The sequence below is a fragment of the Bombina bombina genome, chromosome 1, assembly GCF_027579735.1.
Source record: "Bombina bombina isolate aBomBom1 chromosome 1, aBomBom1.pri, whole genome shotgun sequence".
Lineage (NCBI taxonomy): Eukaryota > Metazoa > Chordata > Amphibia > Anura > Bombinatoridae > Bombina > Bombina bombina.
Genome location: NC_069499.1, coordinates 272,569,728 through 272,589,090, shown reverse-complemented (window position 1 = coordinate 272,589,090; position 19,363 = coordinate 272,569,728). Strand labels below are relative to the sequence as shown.

Genomic DNA, 19,363 nt, shown 5'->3' with positions numbered 1-19,363 from the left:
GCTAATACACTGCCTTGTAGATTTCGTGAGCTAATATCAGATATTTCGATAGCACAAACCACTATCTTTAATGGTGTCAGTGGAGGCAGACTAGGAAATCATGCATGTGGAAATTTAATTTTCTCTGTAGAGCTGGAAGAAATGAACACGTTCAATATAGTGGTATGGTGTGATCGGTAAATATCTCATGAATGAAACGCGGAATGTATTAGAATTAAAAAAATTAAAAAAATGCTTAAGGTGGGAGAATGAAGAGCTGTCTGTCTTTGTAAGTAAAATATGTTTATTTACAGACTTTGACCTTTAAATTTAAGATATATAATCATTTACCTGCAATCACAGTCATATTACAGGAAAAAATGTTTACTGTCCCTTTAATGTCAACCAGTATGGTTTTGGCCACTTTGGAAAGAAATGGAAAATTAAAGTTACCATTGTGGACAAGTGTGGAGCTCTATTTGATTTTGTGATCACTTGCTATCTTAGTGTAGAGCTAATCTCATCTCATCTGTTTCTAGCAAAACACCATGAACTAGATAGCCAGAAAGGAAAGGAAACAGAAACTGGTTCAGATCTTGTGGTTTCCCATGAACATGATCACAGTCGGTTACATGCCTACATTGGTGTCTCATTAGTGCTCGGCTTTGTGTTTATGCTTCTGGTGGATCAGATTGGCAGTTCCCATAGTAATGCTACAGAAGGTAAGGATATAACAAGTGTCGCCATTCAGAAGCTGAGCTCGTCAATAGAAGCTGTGTGAGAGTCACCTTGTCTTATTTTGGCGTGTTCTATTTTTTACAGATCCAGAGGCAGCAAGGGTTGCTAGTTCTAAGATCACTACCACCCTAGGTCTTGTGGTTCATGCTGCAGGTGAGTTTTATGTCAGGGGAATCCTCACCATCCTTGGTTTTAGTATGTACAGTCTGCAGTAAATCCCCTGAACACTCATAATAGAGGTTTAGCACTGCAAAAAGTCAATGTTCTTTCCCGTGAGCTATTGAATGATCAGGCTTGTAAGTAAAATGCAGTTTCTGAATCGTACAGAAATTAAACAGAAATATATTTGGCAAATAAGTTTAAACAAAAACCCTAAGCAGCTGACCAAAATAAAATCTCCCCCAACTCCAGCGTGTGCAAAACCTATAAATATGAGAGAACATAGAGAACATTTGGTGAGGAAATGAACATGTATTAGGACAGCAGTTTTTATATATATATATATATATATATATATATATATATATATATATATATATATATATATATATATATATATATATATATATATATATATATATATATATATATATATATATATATATATATCTCTGCTTAGTTAGAAATGTGACTAAAAATATTCCTACCTATAACTAAAAAATTTTTTTTTATTAAAAATTGTTATAACCATCTCAAATCATTTCTGCACATGACTTGCCGTCCTCATAAGAATTCAGACAAAGAATAAAATAGAAAATGTAAAGCCTTTTAATGTATAACCTCCCTATAAACCCAGTATTAAATAATGTATCTAATAAATCTGAAGGGCAGATATGTATGTAATAGGGATGCACCGAAATTTCATCCGCAGAAATGTTTTGGCCAAAAATGGCATTTTCATTTATTTCAGGGTTTTTTGTTGCTGTTTTTATTAAATTATTGTGTAGCATATTTCAAATTTAATGCTAGCCTAGAGCTTTGAGTTCTTTACTTGACTTACTTTTTTGCATATGACTGTTTTCTAGGACTATACTTATTTGGATAATTGGAAAAACAAAACTGTTAAATCTGATTCTGTTACCTAGAACTAAATAAAGAATAATACAGTATATTGATATTTGATATTGTTTTAAGTAGGGATGCACCAAAATTTTTTTGCCTGTTTTTTTTGGTTAAATTATTATGTAGCATCTTATTATTTTAAGATATATATATATTTTTTTTTGTCTAATTTTAGTGTGTTACTTTCAATAAAAGTGTGGTTATTTTATTGGCTTGCAGTTTTTCAATTTAAATTCATTCATTAAATAGTCTAACTATGCTAGCAAAAAAAATATTTTAAAATAATTTGGGGGAAGAAAGACATTTTCGGTTTTCGGCATCCTGGATTTTCGGGTTCGATTTCAGTCTAGAATTTTCATTTCGGTGCATCACTAGTATGTAACAGCCCTCCTCATCCCCTATTTTAAAAAGTCCCTGCCTTCCAGTAGGGTAGGTGACACTAGCATTCTATGGGTATAACCCATAACCCTTATTTAAAAGTCGTTCTTCTCTTACAAATGAGCAGACACTTCTCTCCTTAGGTCAGATGGGGGGGGGGGAGAGCTTTTTTAAGCCCCCACAGCCAAATTCTCTGCACTTTAGTTTTTCCAGGTGAACAATATATATAGACCTTTTAACAGCGCTCGCCTGCATCCTAGCGTCACACGTGACCTTATTTGAAATGGCACTTCCTTTCAAATGAGGGATCAGTTTGGGGGCCAGAAGACAGACCCCACCTGCGCCAATGAGGAAATGCTTCAGCCACTGTTTGTGCACCTCTTCAGATTTGAATCTCTTAAATTATTTGTTTCAACTTTTTATGCATCTGTTGACTTAACCCACCATGGTATGCTGAATAAAAAAAAATTCTATATTTTGTCTATTGCAGCTGATGGTGTTGCGCTTGGAGCAGCAGCTTCTACTTCCCAAACTAGTGTTCAGCTGATCGTTTTTGTCGCTATCATGCTGCACAAGGTATGATGCTATAACAGTTTATACGATTATAGGTAGGCAGAAATATATTAGTAAGCCTTGTCTAATAGTCTTTGAATCCTACTTTGAGGTAGTGGAGTTTGAATGCAGAAACAAATCCAATCCTCCCAACTCAGAATTAGTCTGAATTAGGATCCAAGGATGCCTAGTGTAAAAAAAAAAAAAAAAACAGGCTTACATTTTAGTAAATATTAAAAACATGGGATCTCCATAAAACAAACAGAGCAAATCAGGTATGAACAACAGGTAAAGCATAGCCATACACGTTTCAGGCTGCTCCCAGCCCTTGTTCACCAACTGTATCCACCCTGATTAGTTACCTAATTTTCATTGGCAATTCCTCCAACACATTTTAAATTGTGTAATATAATAACACATACTTAAAGTGAATGTAAATTTTGATGCTAAAGTGACCGCTTTTTAAAAATTCTATTAAAACCAGGGGCACTTTAATTCATCAAAATTTACATTTCACTCGTGTTGTGAAAAAATACTTACCTTTTAATCTTGACAGCCGCTCCAGGTTCCTCCGCCCGTCGCAAAGCCTCTTCCTGGGTCTAAAATAAGGAATCTGGCTTCCTCCAATCACGGTGTTGAATCAGACACCGATACCCCGGAGGGGAAGGCGTGATTGGAGGATGACCGATCCATCATTTCTGACGTCAGAAATGGCTTGCGATGACCGGGGGAAGCTGGAGCGGCTGTCAAGTTTAAAAGGTATTTCTCTTACTTGGTGTATCCAGTCCACGGATTCATCCTTACTTGTGGGATATTCTCAATCCCTACAGGAAGTGGCAAAGAGAGCACACAGCAAAGCTGTCCATATAGCTCCCCTCAGGCTCCGCCCCCCCCAGTCATTCTCTTTGCCGCTCTAACAAGTAGCATCTCCACGGGAGGGTAAAGAGTTTGTGGTGTTAGATTTGTAGTTTTTATTTCTTCAATCAAGAGTTTGTTATTTTAAAATAGTGCCGGTTTGTACTATTTACTCTGAGGCAGAAAGTGATGCATGTTGCAACTAAAATCCATTGCTGTTCCCACGCAGGACTGTTGAGTACCGGAGAACTTCAGTTGGAGGGAACAGTTTGCAGGCTTAACTGCTTAAGGTATGCTCAGTCATTTTTTTTCTAACAAGACCTGATAATGCTAGAAGACTGACAGAAATCCCCATGAGGGAAGGTAAGCCATTTTCTGAGACGCAGTATAGAAGGATGGCTTCAGTTAAGGGCTTAAATACTGGTAGACACTGTGATGGGCTAAATCGATTACTTTATTAGTGTAATCTTATATTTGTTCAAGTGTTTGAAACGTTGAAAACACTTTTGGGGTTTTTATTACGCCTGGCATATTATAAGACACCTAGTCTGTCTCAGGAAGGCCCCATAACTCTGGAATGAAGAGGGAGGGGGCCTCATTTTCGCGCCTCGGTTGCGCAGTTGATTTACAAGACAGCTTCATGCAGCTTCACGTGTAGAGTCCTGAGAGTGCAGGAGGACTTCAGGGAGGCTTATTTTTCTTCTACAAATAACCCACAAGGAAGGTAGGGCCACAGCAAAGACTGTGGCACCGTGCTGTAGTGTGTTAAACCGGTTGTTTACATCAATTTGCTCCGGTTTGGGCAATAAGGGGTTAATTGATTTGAAAATTTGTGTGCAATCATTTCAAAGCATTAGGATCATGTGGTGAAAATTTCATAAAGATCGGATGTTTTTTTTGGTGATTTGGTAAAAAAGATCACAACCGATGCCAGTCTGTTAGGCTGGGGTGCGGTCTGGAACTCCCTGAAGGCTCAGGGTCTATGATCTCGGGAAGAATCTCTTCTCCTGATAAACATTTTGGAGCTGAGAGCGATATTCAATACGCTCCAGGCGTGGCCTCAACTAGCCGAGGCCAAATTCATCAGATTTCAGTCGGACATCATCACGACTGTAGCGTACATCAATCATCAGGGAGGAACAAAGAGTTCCCTAGCGATGAAGTATCCAATATCATCAAATGGGCGGAGGATCACTCCTGCCATCTATCTGCAATTCACATCCCAGGGGTAGAAAACTGGGAGGCGGATTTTCTAAGTCGTCAGAATTTTCATCCGGGGGAGTGGGAACTCCCGGAGGTTTCTGTTCAGCTGACCCAGCTATGGGGCATTCCAGAATTGGATCTGATGGCGTCCCGTCAGAACACCAAACTTCCCCTTTACGGATCCAGATCCAGGGATCCCAAGGCGGCATTGATAGATGCTTTAACAGCGCCTTGGTCATTCAGTCTAGCTTATGTCTTTCCACCGTTTCCTCTTCTCCCTCGGCTAGTAGCCAGAATCAAACAGGAGAAGGCTTCGGTAATTCTGATAGCGCCTGCGTGGCCACGCAGGACTTGGTATGCAGACCTAGTGGACATGTCATCGGTCCCACCATGGAAACTGCCATCGAGGCAGGATCTTCTAATTCAAGGTCCTTTCAAGCATCCAAATCTAATTTCTCTGCAACTGACTGCTTGGAGATTGAACGCTTAATTCTAGCTAAGCGTGGTTTCTCTGAATCAGTTATAGACACTCTGATACAGGCCAGAAAGCCTGTCACCAGGAAAATTTACCGTAAGATATGGCGGAAATATCTTTGTTGGTGTGAATCCTAGGGTTACTCGTGGAGTAAGGTTAGGATTCCAAGGATATTGTCCTTTCTCCAAGAAGGATTGGAGAAAGGTCTGTCAGCTAGTTCCTTAAAGGGACAGATATCTGCTCTGTCTATCCTGTTACATAAGCGCCTGGCAGCTGTACCAGACGTTCAGGTGTTTGCACAGGCCCTAGTTAGAATCAAGCCTGTTAACAAGCCTGTGGCTCCTCCATGGAGTCTAAATTTAGTTCTTTCAGTTTTTCAAGGGGTTCTGTTTGAACCTTTGGATTCCATAGATATTAAGTTATTATCTTGGAAAGTTTTGTTTTTAGTAGCCATTTCTTCTGCTCGAAGAGTTTCTGAATTGTCTGCTTTGCAGTGTAATTCACCCTATCTGGTGTTCCATGCAGATAAGGTTGTTTTGCGTACCAAACCTGGTTTTCTTCCAAAAGTGGTTTCTAATAAGAATATTAACCAGGAAATCATTGTTCCTTCTCTGTGTCCTAATCCAGTTTCTAGGAAGGAACGACTTTTACACAATCTTGACGTGGTTCGTGCTTTAAAATTCTATTTAAAAGCAACTAAAGATTTCAGACAAACATCATCCTTGTTTGTTGTCTATTCTGGTAAGAGGAGAGGTCAGAAAGCGACTGCTACCTCTCTTTCCTTTTGGCTGAAAAGCATCATCCGATTGGCTTATGAGACTGCTGGACAGCAGCCTCCTGAACGAATTACAGCTCATTCCACCAGAGCTGTGGCTTCCACATGGGCTTTCAAGAATGAGGCTTCTGTTGAACAGATTTGTAAGGCAGCAACTTGGTCTTCACTGCATACATTCGCCAAATTTTACAAATTCGATACTTTTGCTTCTTCGGAGGCTATTTTTGGGAGAAAGGTTTTGCAAGCAGTGGTGCCTTCCGTTTAGGTTACCTGACTTGTTCCCTCCCTTCATCCGTGTCCTAAAGCTTTGGTATTGGTATCCCACAAGTAAGGATGAATCTGTGAGCTGGATACACCAAGTAAGAGAAAACAGAATTTTGTATCCAGTCCACGGCCCGCCCTGACAATTAAGTCAGGTTCAAATTTAATTTTTAAAATAACTACAGTCACCACTGCACCCTATGGTTCTCCTTTTTCTCCACACCGTCGGTCGAATGACTGGGGGGGCGGAGCCTGAGGGGAGCTATATGGACAGCTTTGCTGTGTGCTCTCTTTGCCACTTCCTGTAGGGATTGAGAATATCCCACAAGTAAGGATGAATCCGTGAACTGGATACACCGTAAGAGAAAGTAATTTATCAGGTAAGCATAAATTCTGGGTTTTTTCACAACACGAGTGAAATGTAAATTTTGATGAATTCAAGTGCCCCTGTTTTTAATCAAATTTTTAAAAACCGGGCACTTTAGCATCAAAATTTACATTCACTTTAAAGGGACATGAAATCCAAAAAATTTCTTTCATGGTTAGGATAGAGGATGCAATTTTAAACGACTTTCTAATTTACTTCTATTTTCTAATTTGTTTCATTCTCTTGGTATCATTTATTGAAGGAGCAACAATGCACTAATGGTTTCTAACTGAACACATGGGTGAGCCAATCACAATCTATCCACCAATCAACAGGTAGAACTTAGGTTCTCTGCTGCTCCTGAGCTTGCCTAGATAAACCGTTCAGCAAAGGATAACAAGAGAAGGAAGCAAATTAAATAATATAAGTAAATTGGAAAGTTGTTTAAAATTGTATTCTCTATCTGAATCACGGAAGAACATTTTTGGGTTTCATGACCATTTAAGGACCCAAAAAAATTATTAAAAAAATTAATTTTTAAGTTTATGGATATGTTATGTTTGTTTGATACCTTTTACGTCATAAAAAATGCTTGCTTTATATATTGCTTGCTTTATTTTATATATATATATATATATATATATATATATATATATATATATATATATATATATATATATATATATCCATGTGAATTTAAATTGAATATCCAATATCCGTATACTTTACTCTTTTTGGTCTAAGTATAAAATGTATACCTTGAACCTGTAACAATAAATTCTAAAGTGTTTGTGACGGGTCTGAGACTCGGGATCCTCAATTTTAAAGGGACAGTCTACCATAGAATTGTTATTGTTTTAAAAGATAGATAATCCCTTTATTACCCATTCCCCAGTTTTGCATAAACGACACAGTTATATTAATATACTTTTTACCTCTGTGATTACCTTGTATCTAAGAACCTTCTTCCAGTCCCCTGATCACATGACTGTGACTGTTTATTATCTATTGTCTTAAATTTAGCATTGGTTTGTGCTAAATCTTAAATAACCCTCTGTGCCATATATAAAAATGGGCAAATTTATTCAAAAGTGGGTACCCAAAATGGCAAATAGTGAGTGGGGCGAGGGTTAGAGAGTTGGTTGGGTGGTAAGGGGGGGATCCTACACTGCAGAAAATATATAATTTAAAAAAAATAAAAACAAACACAAAACTTTTTATTTTTATACTTGCAGACTTTCTGCCAGTACTAAAGATGGCGGTGACAATAGTGAGGTGGGGAGGGAAGAGAGCTGTTTGAGAGTAGTCAGTAAGCTAAAATTAACCCTTCCAGCTCCCTACAAGCTTCCTAATTAACCCCGTCACTGCTGGATATAATACAAGTGTGGTGCGCAGCGGAATTTAGCAGCCTTCTAATTACCAAAAAGCAATACAAAAAGAAATATGTCTGCTATTTCTGAACAAAGGGGATCCCAGAGAAGCATTTACAACCATTTGTGCCATAATTGCACAAGCTGTTTGTAAGAGAAACCCAACGTTTGTGAAAAAGTGAACGATTTTTTTATTTGATCGCATTTGGCGGTGAAATGGATGCATGAAATATACCAAGATGGACCTGGATCAATTCTTTGGGTTGTCTACTAAAAAAAAATTTATACATGTAAAGGGTTATTCACGGATTACTGACAGATAACAGTGTTAAAATGTAACATGCTAAATGGTTTAGAAATAGCAAAGTGCTACTTATACTTATTGCCCTATAACTTGCAAAGAACATGTAAACATTGGGTATTTCTAAACTCAGGACAAAATTTAGAAACTATTTAGCATGGGTGTTTTTTGGTGGTTGTAGATGTGTAACAGATTTTGGGGGTCAAAGTTAGAAAAAGTGTGTTGTTTTTTTGTTTGTTTTTTTCATTTTTTTCCTCATTTTATTATTTTTGATGATGGAAATAATGGTATCTTTTAGAAAGTCAATTTAATGGCGAGAAAAACAGTATATAATATGTGTGGGTACAGTCAGGGCCGCCATCAGGGGGTGACGGGGGTGACTCCTGTCAGGGGCCCAATGAGGCAAGAACTAAAAAAAAAAAAAAAAAATGTTTTTTTAAATGTTGGCAGCCACCAGTGGGTACTACAGCAGAGTGCTAATTGAGCATGGGAAATGTTATTACAAGGAGTAAAGTATTAGCATTTGAGAGGATTTCTTAGTGTGCACTAAACCACTATGCTCAGTGTGAGACAGACTTAGCACTTTGTACAGTGTGTGCCTGAGTCAGACGGCAGATCACTTTCATTTAAAGAGGAGGTAGGACTTACTTAGCAAATGTTTTTTATTTCTTTGTGCAATTTTGGATTGTAACTTCAGTGTGGTAGTAGTTGTATGGTGGGGCTAGGGGTCCATAAAAACACATATTTCTCCAACATAGGTGTGTCCGGTCCACGGCGTCATCCTTACTTGTGGGATATTCTCCTCCCCAACAGGAAATGGCAAAGAGCCCAGCAAAGCTGGTCACATGATCCCTCCTAGGCTCCGCCTACCCCAGTCATTCTCTTTGCCGTTGTACAGGCAACATCTCCACGGAGATGGCTTAGAGTTTTTTAGTGTTTAACTGTAGTTTTTATTATTCAATCAAGAGTTTGTTATTTTGAAATAGTGCTGGTATGTACTATTTACTCAGAAACAGAAAAGAGATGAAGATTTCTGTTTGTATGAGGAAAATGATTTTAGCAACCGTAACTAAAATCCATGGCTGTTCCACACAGGACTGTTGAGAGCTATTAACTTCAGTTGGGGGAACAGTATGCAGTCTCTTGCTGCTTGAGGTATGACACATTCTAACAAGACGATGTAATGCTGGAAGCTGTCATTTTCCCTATGGGATCCGGTAAGCCATGTTTATTACGATCATAAATAAGGGCTTCACAAGGGCTTATTAAGACTGTAGACTTTTCTGGGCTAAATCGATTCATTATTAACACATATTTAGCCTTGAGGAATCATTTTATCTGGGTATTTGATATAAGAATATCGGCAGGCACTGTATTAGACACCTTTTTCCTTAGGGGCTTTCCCAAAGCATAAGCAGAGCCTCATTTTCGCGCCGGTGTGGCGCACTTGTTTTTGAGAAGCATGGCATGCAGTCGCATGTGTGAGGAGCTCTGATACTTAGAAAAGACTTTCTGAAGGCGTCATTTGGTATCGTATTCCCCTTTGGGCTTGGTTGGGTCTCAGCAAAGCAGATACCAGGGACTGTAAAGGGGTTAAAGTTTAAAACGGCTCCGGTTCCGTTATTTTAAGGGTTAAAGCTTCCAAATTTGGTGTGCAATACTTTTAAGGCTTTAAGACACTGTGGTGAAAATTTGGTGAATTTTGCATAATTCCTTCATGTTTTTTCGCAATTGCAGTAATAAAGTGTGTTCAGTTTAAAATTTAAAGTGACAGTAACGGTTTTATTTTAAAACGTTTTTGTACTTTGTTATCAAGTTTATGCCTGTTTAACATGTCTGAACTACCAGATAGACTGTGTTCTGAATGTGGGGAAGCCAGAATTCCTATTCATTTAAATAAATGTGATTTATGTGATAATGACAATGATGCCCAAGATGATTCCTCAAGTGAGGGGAGTAAGCATGGTACTGCATCATTCCCTCCTTCGTCTACACGAGTCTTGCCCACTCAGGAGGCCCCTAGTACATCTAGCGCGCCAATACTCCTTACTATGCAACAATTAACGGCTGTAATGGATAATTCTGTCAAAAACATTTTAGCCCAAATGAACACTTGTCAGCGTAAGCGCGGCTGCTCTGTTTTAGATACTGAAGAGCATGGCAACGCTGATACTAATATCTCTGAAGGGCCCCTAACCCAGTCTGATGGGGCCAGGGAGGTTTTGTCTGAGGGAGAAATTACTGATTCAGGGAACATTTCTCAACAGGCTGAACCTGATGTGATTGCATTTAAATTTAAGTTGGAACATCTCCGCATTCTGCTTAAGGAGGTATTATCCACTCTGGATGATTGTGACAAGTTGGTCATCCCAGAGAAACTATGTAAAATGGACAAGTTCCTAGAGGTGCCGGGGCTCCCAGAAGCTTTTCCTATACCCAAGCGGGTGGCGGACATTGTTAATAAAGAATGGGAAAGGCCCGGTATTCCTTTCGTCCCTCCCCCCATATTTAAAAAATTGTTTCCTTTGGTCGACCCCAGAAAGGACTTATGGCAGACAGTCCCCAAGGTCGAGGGAGCGGTTTCCACTTTAAACAAACGCACCACTATACCCATAGAGGATAGTTGTGCTTTCAAAGATCCTATGGATAAAAAATTAGAAGGTTTGCTTAAAAAGATGTTTGTTCAGCAGGGTTACCTTCTACAACCAATTGCATGCATTGTCCCTGTCGCTACAGCCGCATGTTTCTGGTTCGATGAGCTGATAAAGGCGGTCGATAGTGATTCTCCTCCTTATGAGGAGATTATGGACAGAATCAATGCTCTCAAATTGGCTAATTCTTTCACCCTAGACGCCACTTTGCAATTGGCTAGGTTAGCGGCTAAGAATTCTGGGTTTGCTATTGTGGCGCGCAGAGCGCTTTGGTTGAAATCTTGGTCGGCTGATGCGTCTTCCAAGAACAAGCTACTTAACATTCCTTTCAAGGGGAAAACGCTGTTTGGCCCTGACTTGAAAGAGATTATCTCTGATATCACTGGGGGTAAGGGCCACGCCCTTCCTCAGGATCGGCCTTTCAAGGCAAAAAATAAACCTAATTTTCGTCCCTTTCGTAGAAACGGACCAGCCCGAGGTGCTACGTCCTCTAAGCAAGAGGGTAATACTTCTCAAGCCAAGCCAGCTTGGAGACCAATGCAAGGCTGGAACAAGGGAAAGCAGGCCAAGAAACCTGCCACTGCTACCAAGACAGCATGAAATATTGGCCCCCGATCCGGGACCGGATCTGGTGGGGGGCAGACTCTCTCTCTTCGCTCAGGCTTGGGCAAGAGATGTTCTGGATCCTTGGGCGCTAGAAATAGTCTCCCAAGGTTATCTTCTGGAATTCAAGGGACTTCCCCCAAGGGGGAGGTTCCACAGGTCTCAGTTGTCTTCAGACCACATAAAAAGACAGGCATTCTTACATTGTGTAGAAGACCTGTTAAAAATGGGAGTGATTCATCCTGTTCCATTAAGAGAACAAGGGATGGGGTTCTACTCCAATCTGTTCATAGTTCCCAAAAAAGAGGGAACGTTCAGACCAATCTTAGATCTCAAGATCTTAAACAAGTTTCTCAAGGTTCCATCGTTCAAGATGGAAACCATTCGAACTATTCTTCCTTCCATCCAGGAAGGTCAATTCATGACCACGGTGGATTTAAAGGATGCGTATCTACATATTCCTATCCACAAGGAACATCATCGGTTCCTAAGGTTCGCATTCCTGGACAAGCATTACCAGTTCGTGGCGCTTCCTTTCGGATTAGCCACTGCTCCAAGGATTTTCACAAAGGTACTAGGGTCCCTTCTAGCTGTGCTAAGACCAAGGGGCATTGCTGTAGTACCTTACTTGGACGACATTCTGATTCAAGCGTCGTCCCTTCCTCAAGCAAAGGCTCACACGGACATCGTCCTGGCCTTTCTCAGATCTCACGGATGGAAAGTGAACGTGGAAAAGAGTTCTCTATCTCCGTCAACAAGGGTTCCCTTCTTGGGAACAATAATAGACTCCTTAGAAATGAGGATATTTCTGACAGAGGCCAGAAAAACAAAGCTTCTAGACTCTTGTCGGATACTTCATTCCGTTCCTCTTCCTTCCATAGCTCAGTGCATGGAAGTGATCGGGTTGATGGTAGCGGCTATGGACATAGTTCCTTTTGCGCGCATTCATCTAAGACCATTACAACTGTGCATGCTCAGTCAGTGGAATGGGGATTATACAGACTTGTCTCCGAAGATACAAGTAAATCAGAGGACCAGAGACTCACTCCGTTGTTGGCTGTCCCTGGACAACCTGTCACAAGGGATGACATTCCGCAGACCAGAGTGGGTCATTGTCACGACCGACGCCAGTCTGATGGGCTGGGGCGCGGTCTGGGGATCCCTGAAAGCTCAGGGTCTTTGGTCTCGGGAAGAATCTCTTCTACCGATAAATATTCTGGAACTGAGAGCGATATTCAATGCTCTCAAGGCTTGGCCTCAGCTAGCGAGGGCCAAGTTCATACGGTTTCAATCAGACAACATGACAACTGTTGCGTACATCAACCATCAGGGGGGAACAAGGAGTTCCCTAGCGATGGAAGAAGTGACCAAAATCATTCTATGGGCGGAGTCTCACTCCTGCCACCTGTCCACTATCCACATCCCAGGAGTGGAAAATTGGGAAGCGGATTTTCTGAGTCGTCAGACATTGCATCCGGGGGAGTGGGAACTCCATCCGGAAATCTTTGCCCAAGTCACTCAGCTGTGGGGCATTCCAGACATGGATCTGATGGCCTCTCGTCAGAACTTCAAAGTTCCTTGCTACGGGTCCAGATCCAGGGATCCCAAGGCGGCTCTAGTGGATGCACTAGTAGCACCTTGGACCTTCAAACTAGCTTATGTGTTCCCGCCGTTCCCTCTCATCCCCAGGCTGGTAGCCAGGATCAATCAGGAGAGGGCGTCGGTGATCTTGATAGCTCCTGCGTGGCCACGCAGGACTTGGTATGCAGATCTGGTGAATATGTCATCGGCTCCACCTTGGAAGCTACCTTTGAGACGAGACCTTCTTGTTCAGGGTCCGTTCGAACATCCGAACCTGGTTTCACTCCAGCTGACTGCTTGGAGATTGAACGCTTGATCTTATCGAAGCGAGGGTTCTCAGATTCTGTTATCGATACTCTTGTTCAGGCCAGAAAGCCTGTAACTAGAAAGATTTACCACAAAATTTGGAAAAAATATATCTGTTGGTGTGAATCTAAAGGATTCCCTTGGGACAAGGTTAAGATTCCTAAGATTCTATCCTTCCTTCAAGAAGGATTGGAAAAAGGATTATCTGCAAGTTCCCTGAAGGGACAGATTTCTGCCTTGTCTGTGTTACTTCACAAAAAGCTGGCAGCTGTGCCAGATGTTCAAGCCTTTGTTCAGGCTCTGGTTAGAATTAAGCCTGTTTACAAACCTTTGACTCCTCCTTGGAGTCTCAATTTAGTTCTTTCAGTTCTTCAGGGGGTTCCGTTTGAACCCTTACATTCCGTTGATATTAAGTTATTATCTTGGAAAGTTTTGTTTTTAGTTGCAATTTCTTCTGCTAGAAGAGTTTCAGAATTATCTGCTCTGCAGTGTTCTCCTCCTTATCTGGTGTTCCATGCAGATAAGGTGGTTTTACGTACTAAACCTGGTTTTCTTCCAAAAGTTGTTTCTAACAAAAACATTAACCAGGAGATTATCGTACCTTCTCTGTGTCCGAAACCAGTTTCAAAGAAGGAACGTTTGTTGCACAATTTGGATGTTGTTCGCGCTCTAAAATTCTATTTAGATGCTACAAAGGATTTTAGACAAACATCTTCCTTGTTTGTTGTTTATTCTGGTAAAAGGAGAGGTCAAAAAGCAACTTCTACCTCTCTCTCTTTTTGGATTAAAAGCATCATCAGATTGGCTTACGAGACTGCCGGACGGCAGCCTCCCGAAAGAATCACAGCTCATTCCACTAGGGCTGTGGCTTCCACATGGGCCTTCAAGAACGAGGCTTCTGTTGATCAGATATGTAGGGCAGCGACTTGGTCTTCACTGCACACTTTTACCAAATTTTACAAGTTTGATACTTTTGCTTCTTCTGAGGCTATTTTTGGGAGAAAGGTTTTGCAAGCCGTGGTGCCTTCCATTTAGGTGACCTGATTTGCTCCCTCCCTTCATCCGTGTCCTAAAGCTTTGGTATTGGTTCCCACAAGTAAGGATGACGCCGTGGACCGGACACACCTATGTTGGAGAAAACAGAATTTATGTTTACCTGATAAATTACTTTCTCCAACGGTGTGTCCGGTCCACGGCCCGCCCGGGTTTTTTTAATCAGGTCTGATAATTTATTTTCTTTAACTACAGTCACCACGGTACCATATGGTTTCTCCTATGCAAATATTCCTCCTTAACGTCGGTCGAATGACTGGGGTAGGCGGAGCCTAGGAGGGATCATGTGACCAGCTTTGCTGGGCTCTTTGCCATTTCCTGTTGGGGAGGAGAATATCCCACAAGTAAGGATGACGCCGTGGACCGGACACACCGTTGGAGAAAGTAATTTATCAGGTAAACATAAATTCTGTTTTTTAGCAGCAGTGTATTTATGATTATTTGACAATGCTGTAGAAATTCTATATTTAAAACCATGCAGAAATGTTTCCTCCTCAATACACAAATGGTAGATACCCTTTTGGCAGATATGCATTATATATATATATATATATATATATATATATATATATATATATATATATATATATATATATATATATATATATATATATATATATATATATATATATATATATATATATATATATATATATATATATATATTTTATATATCATTCCAGTTTACTGCCCCTTTATGCAAGGACTTTCCAGATGCAAGGAGGCATTTTATCTAAGATTTTTACATCTGCATGAAATTTTATACTCTCAGACTAAGATTGCTCAGTGTTTGATATGAGACAGGTTAACTTAAAACTGTTCAGTTTACACTACAGCTGACTTAGTTTTGAAATACATACCAACAATCCTAAATCCTGCATTTAACCAGATCTAATGGTATGAGTACCACAGCTTATGGTCCCACCAAGACCATATAGAGTACAGCATTTTCAAAATCCATAAGTACAGCTGACAGATGGGAAAATTTGTACACTATATTTGAAGTGGTGCTCTTGGTTGGGGAAAATGGGAAAAAAAAAAAAACATATGTCAACTTTTTAAAGATACTTTTCTTCATCTAGCCATCTACCCAGCTCATTAATGTACAATTTTGAATTCACAGAATTATTTTTGTTTGCACATTTACAAATATGATTCTTTAAAAAGTGATCTCTTAATTTCTGCATTTTTTTTATCATGCATGTCACACACTGTTGATTTAGGGGATGCAAGGTGCATAAATGTTTCCTCCTGTGGGTGTATGTGTTTATGTCTTTGAGCTTTGGTTTGTGCCTCTATGTGTATGTATTTTTTTAATCTGTGGGCTCTCTGTGAGGGTGGGTGTGTATGTCTTTGTGCATTTTCTGTGGATGTCTGTTGTGTGCATATGTCTTTGAGCTTTTTCTATGGGTGTTTCTGTGAGGGTGTATGTATGTCTGTGTTTTCTGTGGGTGTCTCTGTGAGGGTGTGTGTATGTCTTTGTGTGTTTTCTGTGGATGTCTCAGTGATGGTGTGTGTATGTATGTCTTTCTGTGTTTTTCATGTGGTTGTCTCTCTGTGTGTGTGTGTGTATGTCTTTGTGTGTTTTCTGTGGGTGTGTGTGGGTGTATGTATGTCTGTGTTTTCTGAGGCTGTCTGTCGGTGTTTCCTTGGGTGTATGTGCAAGTGTGAGTTTGTGTGTGTGTGTGTCCATTGTCTTTTCCTTTTTAGGACATTTTGACCTTACTACTAATTATTCACATCTTTCTACAGACTTTGAGACTCACAAGACCTTTCCGGAAGTAACCACTCCACCATTTAACCTTTAAATTATTGTTTAGGCAGTTCAGGGCCCTTCCTTTCAGCCACTGCATGCTGTTGTCATAATTTAGTTGTCATCTTCATTTACAAAAAGATAATCAGAACTCCATATTTTGTTTTCTAAATCTCCTTTTTTTACAAAACTGTAGTTTACCTCATTACTTGTCAGTTCAATGTAAACAAGTGATAAGTGTCTGTTTGGGTTTCTGTGTCTGAGTGTGTTTCTTAGCGTGTCTGCTAGAGTGTCTATATGTGAATCCTTATGTGTGAGTGTGTTTCAGTGTGTCTGTGTGTGTGTGTATGTTACTACCTTTACAACATTTCCATGTTTAAATAGACAATTAAGAATAAAGTGCATATACGTTTTAGTCACTTGGTCAAAAATTGCACATGTCAAAGGAGGGGGGGGGATCCCTGATCAATGGTTGAGTCAGGGGCCCCAAAATTTCTAGTGGCGGCCCTGGGTACAGTAAATGAGTAAGAGGAAAATTACAGCTAAACACAAATACCGCAGAATTGTAAAAATAGCCCTGGTCCCCAAACGGCCAGAAAATGGAAAAGTGCTGTGATCCTTAAGGGGTTAATCCACATGTGGATGCAAACCTTTTTTTATTAAGAGTTAATATTATTGCATTTATTTGATTTTATATATTTCCAAGTAATAGATTCGCACTCGCTGGACTTTTAAAAAAACAAACAAAAAAAAAAAACAATAGTTTAGTTTATTCTGTACAGTGACGTTTCAGGGAGCAAACTGTCCCCTTCAACAGAAACGTCACTGTACACAATAAACTATTGTTTTTTGAAAGTCCAGCGAGTGCGGATCTATTACTTGAAATTGGATATTGCTGCTCCTGACACCCTGGCAAGGTATCAGGCAAACATAACCTTATCTATAAACTTTAAATTCTTTCTTTTTTACAAACTTACATTTCTCCAACATAGGTGTGTCCGGTCCACGGCGTCATCCTTACTTGTGGGATATTCTCTTCCCCAACAGGAAATGGCAAAGAGCCCAGCAAAGCTGGTCACATGATCCCTCCTAGGCTCCGCCTACCCCAGTCATTCTCTTTGCCGTTGTACAGGCAACATCTCCACGGAGATGGCTTAGAGTTTTTTAGTGTTTAACTGTAGTTTTTATTATTCAATCAAGAGTTTGTTATTTTAAAATAGTGCTGGTATGTACTATTTACTCAGAAACAGAAAAGAGATGAAGATTTCTGTTTGTATGAGGAAAATGATTTTAGCAACCGTTACTAAAATCCATGGCTGTTCCACACAGGACTGTTGAGAGGAATTAACTTCAGTTGGGGGAACAGTGAGCAGTCTCTTGCTGCTTGAGGTATGACACATTCTAACAAGACGATGTAATGCTGGAAGCTGTCATTTTCCCTATGGGATCCGGTAAGCCATGTTTATTAAGATTGTAAATAAGGGCTTCACAAGGGCTTATTAAGACTGTAGACTTTTTCTGGGCTAAATCGATTCATTATTAACACATATTTAGCCTTGAGGAATCATTTAATCTGGGTATTTTGATAAGATTATATCGGCAGGCACTTTTTTAGACACCTTTCTCTTTAGGGGCTTTCCCAAATCATAGGCAGAGCCTCATTTTCGCGCCGGTGTTGCGCACTTGTTTTTGAGAGGCATGACATGCAGTCGCATGTGTGAGGAGCTCTGATACATAGAAAAGACTTTCTGAAGGCGTCATTTGGTATCGTATTCCCCTTTGGGCTTGGTTGGGTCTCAGCAAAGCAGACACCAGGGACTGTAAAGGGGTTAAAGTTAAAAACGGCTCCGGTTCCGTTATTTTAAGGGTTAAAGCTTCCAAATTTGGTGTGCAATACTTTTAAGGCTTTAAGACACTGTGGTGAAATTTTGGTGAATTTTGAACAATTCCTTCATATTTTTTCGCAATTGCAGTAATAAAGTGTGTTCAGTTTAAAATTTAAAGTGACAGTAACGGTTTTATTTTAAAACGTTTTTTGTACTTTGTTATCAAGTTTATGCCTGTTTAACATGTCTGAACTACCAGATAGACTGTGTTCTGAATGTGGGGAAGCCAGAGTTCCTTCTCTTTTAAATAAATGTGATTTATGTGACAATGACAATGATGCCCAAGATGATTCCTCAAGTGAGGGGAGTAAGCATGGTACTGCATCATTACCTCCTTCGTCTACACGAGTCTTGCCCACTCAGGAGGCCCCTAGTACATCTAGCGCGCCAATACTCCTTACTATGCAACAATTAACGGCTGTAATGGATAATTCTGTCAAAAACATTTTAGCCAAAATGCACACTTATCAGCGTAAGCGCGACTGCTCTGTTTTAGATACTGAAGAGCATGACGACGCTGATAATAATGGTTCTGAAGGGCCCCTAAACCAGTCTGATGGGACCAGGGAGGTTTTGTCTGAGGGAGAAATTACTGATTCAGGGAACATTTCTCAACAAGCTGAACCTGATGTGATTACGTTTAAATTTAAGTTGGAACATCTCCGCATTCTGCTTAAGGAGGTATTATCCACTCTGGATGATTGTGACAAGTTGGTCATCCCAGAGAAACTATGTAAAATGGACAAGTTCCTAGAGGTCCCGGGGCTCCCAGAAGCTTTTCCTATACCCAAGCGGGTGGCGGACATTGTAAATAAAGAATGGGAAAGGCCCGGTATTCCTTTCGTCCCTCCCCCCATATTTAAAAAATTGTTTCCTATGGTCGACCCCAGAAAGGACTTATGGCAGACAGTCCCCAAGGTCGAGGGAGCGGTTTCCACTTTAAACAAAACGCACCACTATACCCATAGAAGATAGTTGTGCTTTCAAAGATCCTATGGATAAAAAATTAGAAGGTTTACTTAAAAAGATGTTTGTTCAGCAGGGTTACCTTCTACAACCAATTTCATGCATTGTCCCTGTCGCTACAGCCGCGTGTTTCTGGTTCGATGAGCTGGTAAAGGCGGTCGATAGTGATTCTCCTCCTTATGAGGAGATTATGGACAGAATCAATGCTCTCAAATTGGCTAATTCTTTCACCCTAGACGCCACTTTGC

General features: G+C 40.2%; 1 protein-coding gene across 2 annotated transcripts in view; it reads left to right on the top strand.

Moving 5' to 3' along the window:
• SLC39A9 (solute carrier family 39 member 9) overlaps nucleotides 1-19,363 on the top strand; it is a 67,075-nt gene that overhangs the window by 29,738 nt on the left and 17,974 nt on the right. For both annotated transcript variants that reach the window (XM_053697986.1, XM_053697987.1), the window contains 3 exons: nucleotides 519-701; nucleotides 802-870; nucleotides 2,648-2,733. In XM_053697986.1, coding sequence (XP_053553961.1) covers nucleotides 519-701; nucleotides 802-870; nucleotides 2,648-2,733 — 338 coding nt within the window. The remainder of the gene's footprint in view (nucleotides 1-518; nucleotides 702-801; nucleotides 871-2,647; nucleotides 2,734-19,363) is intronic.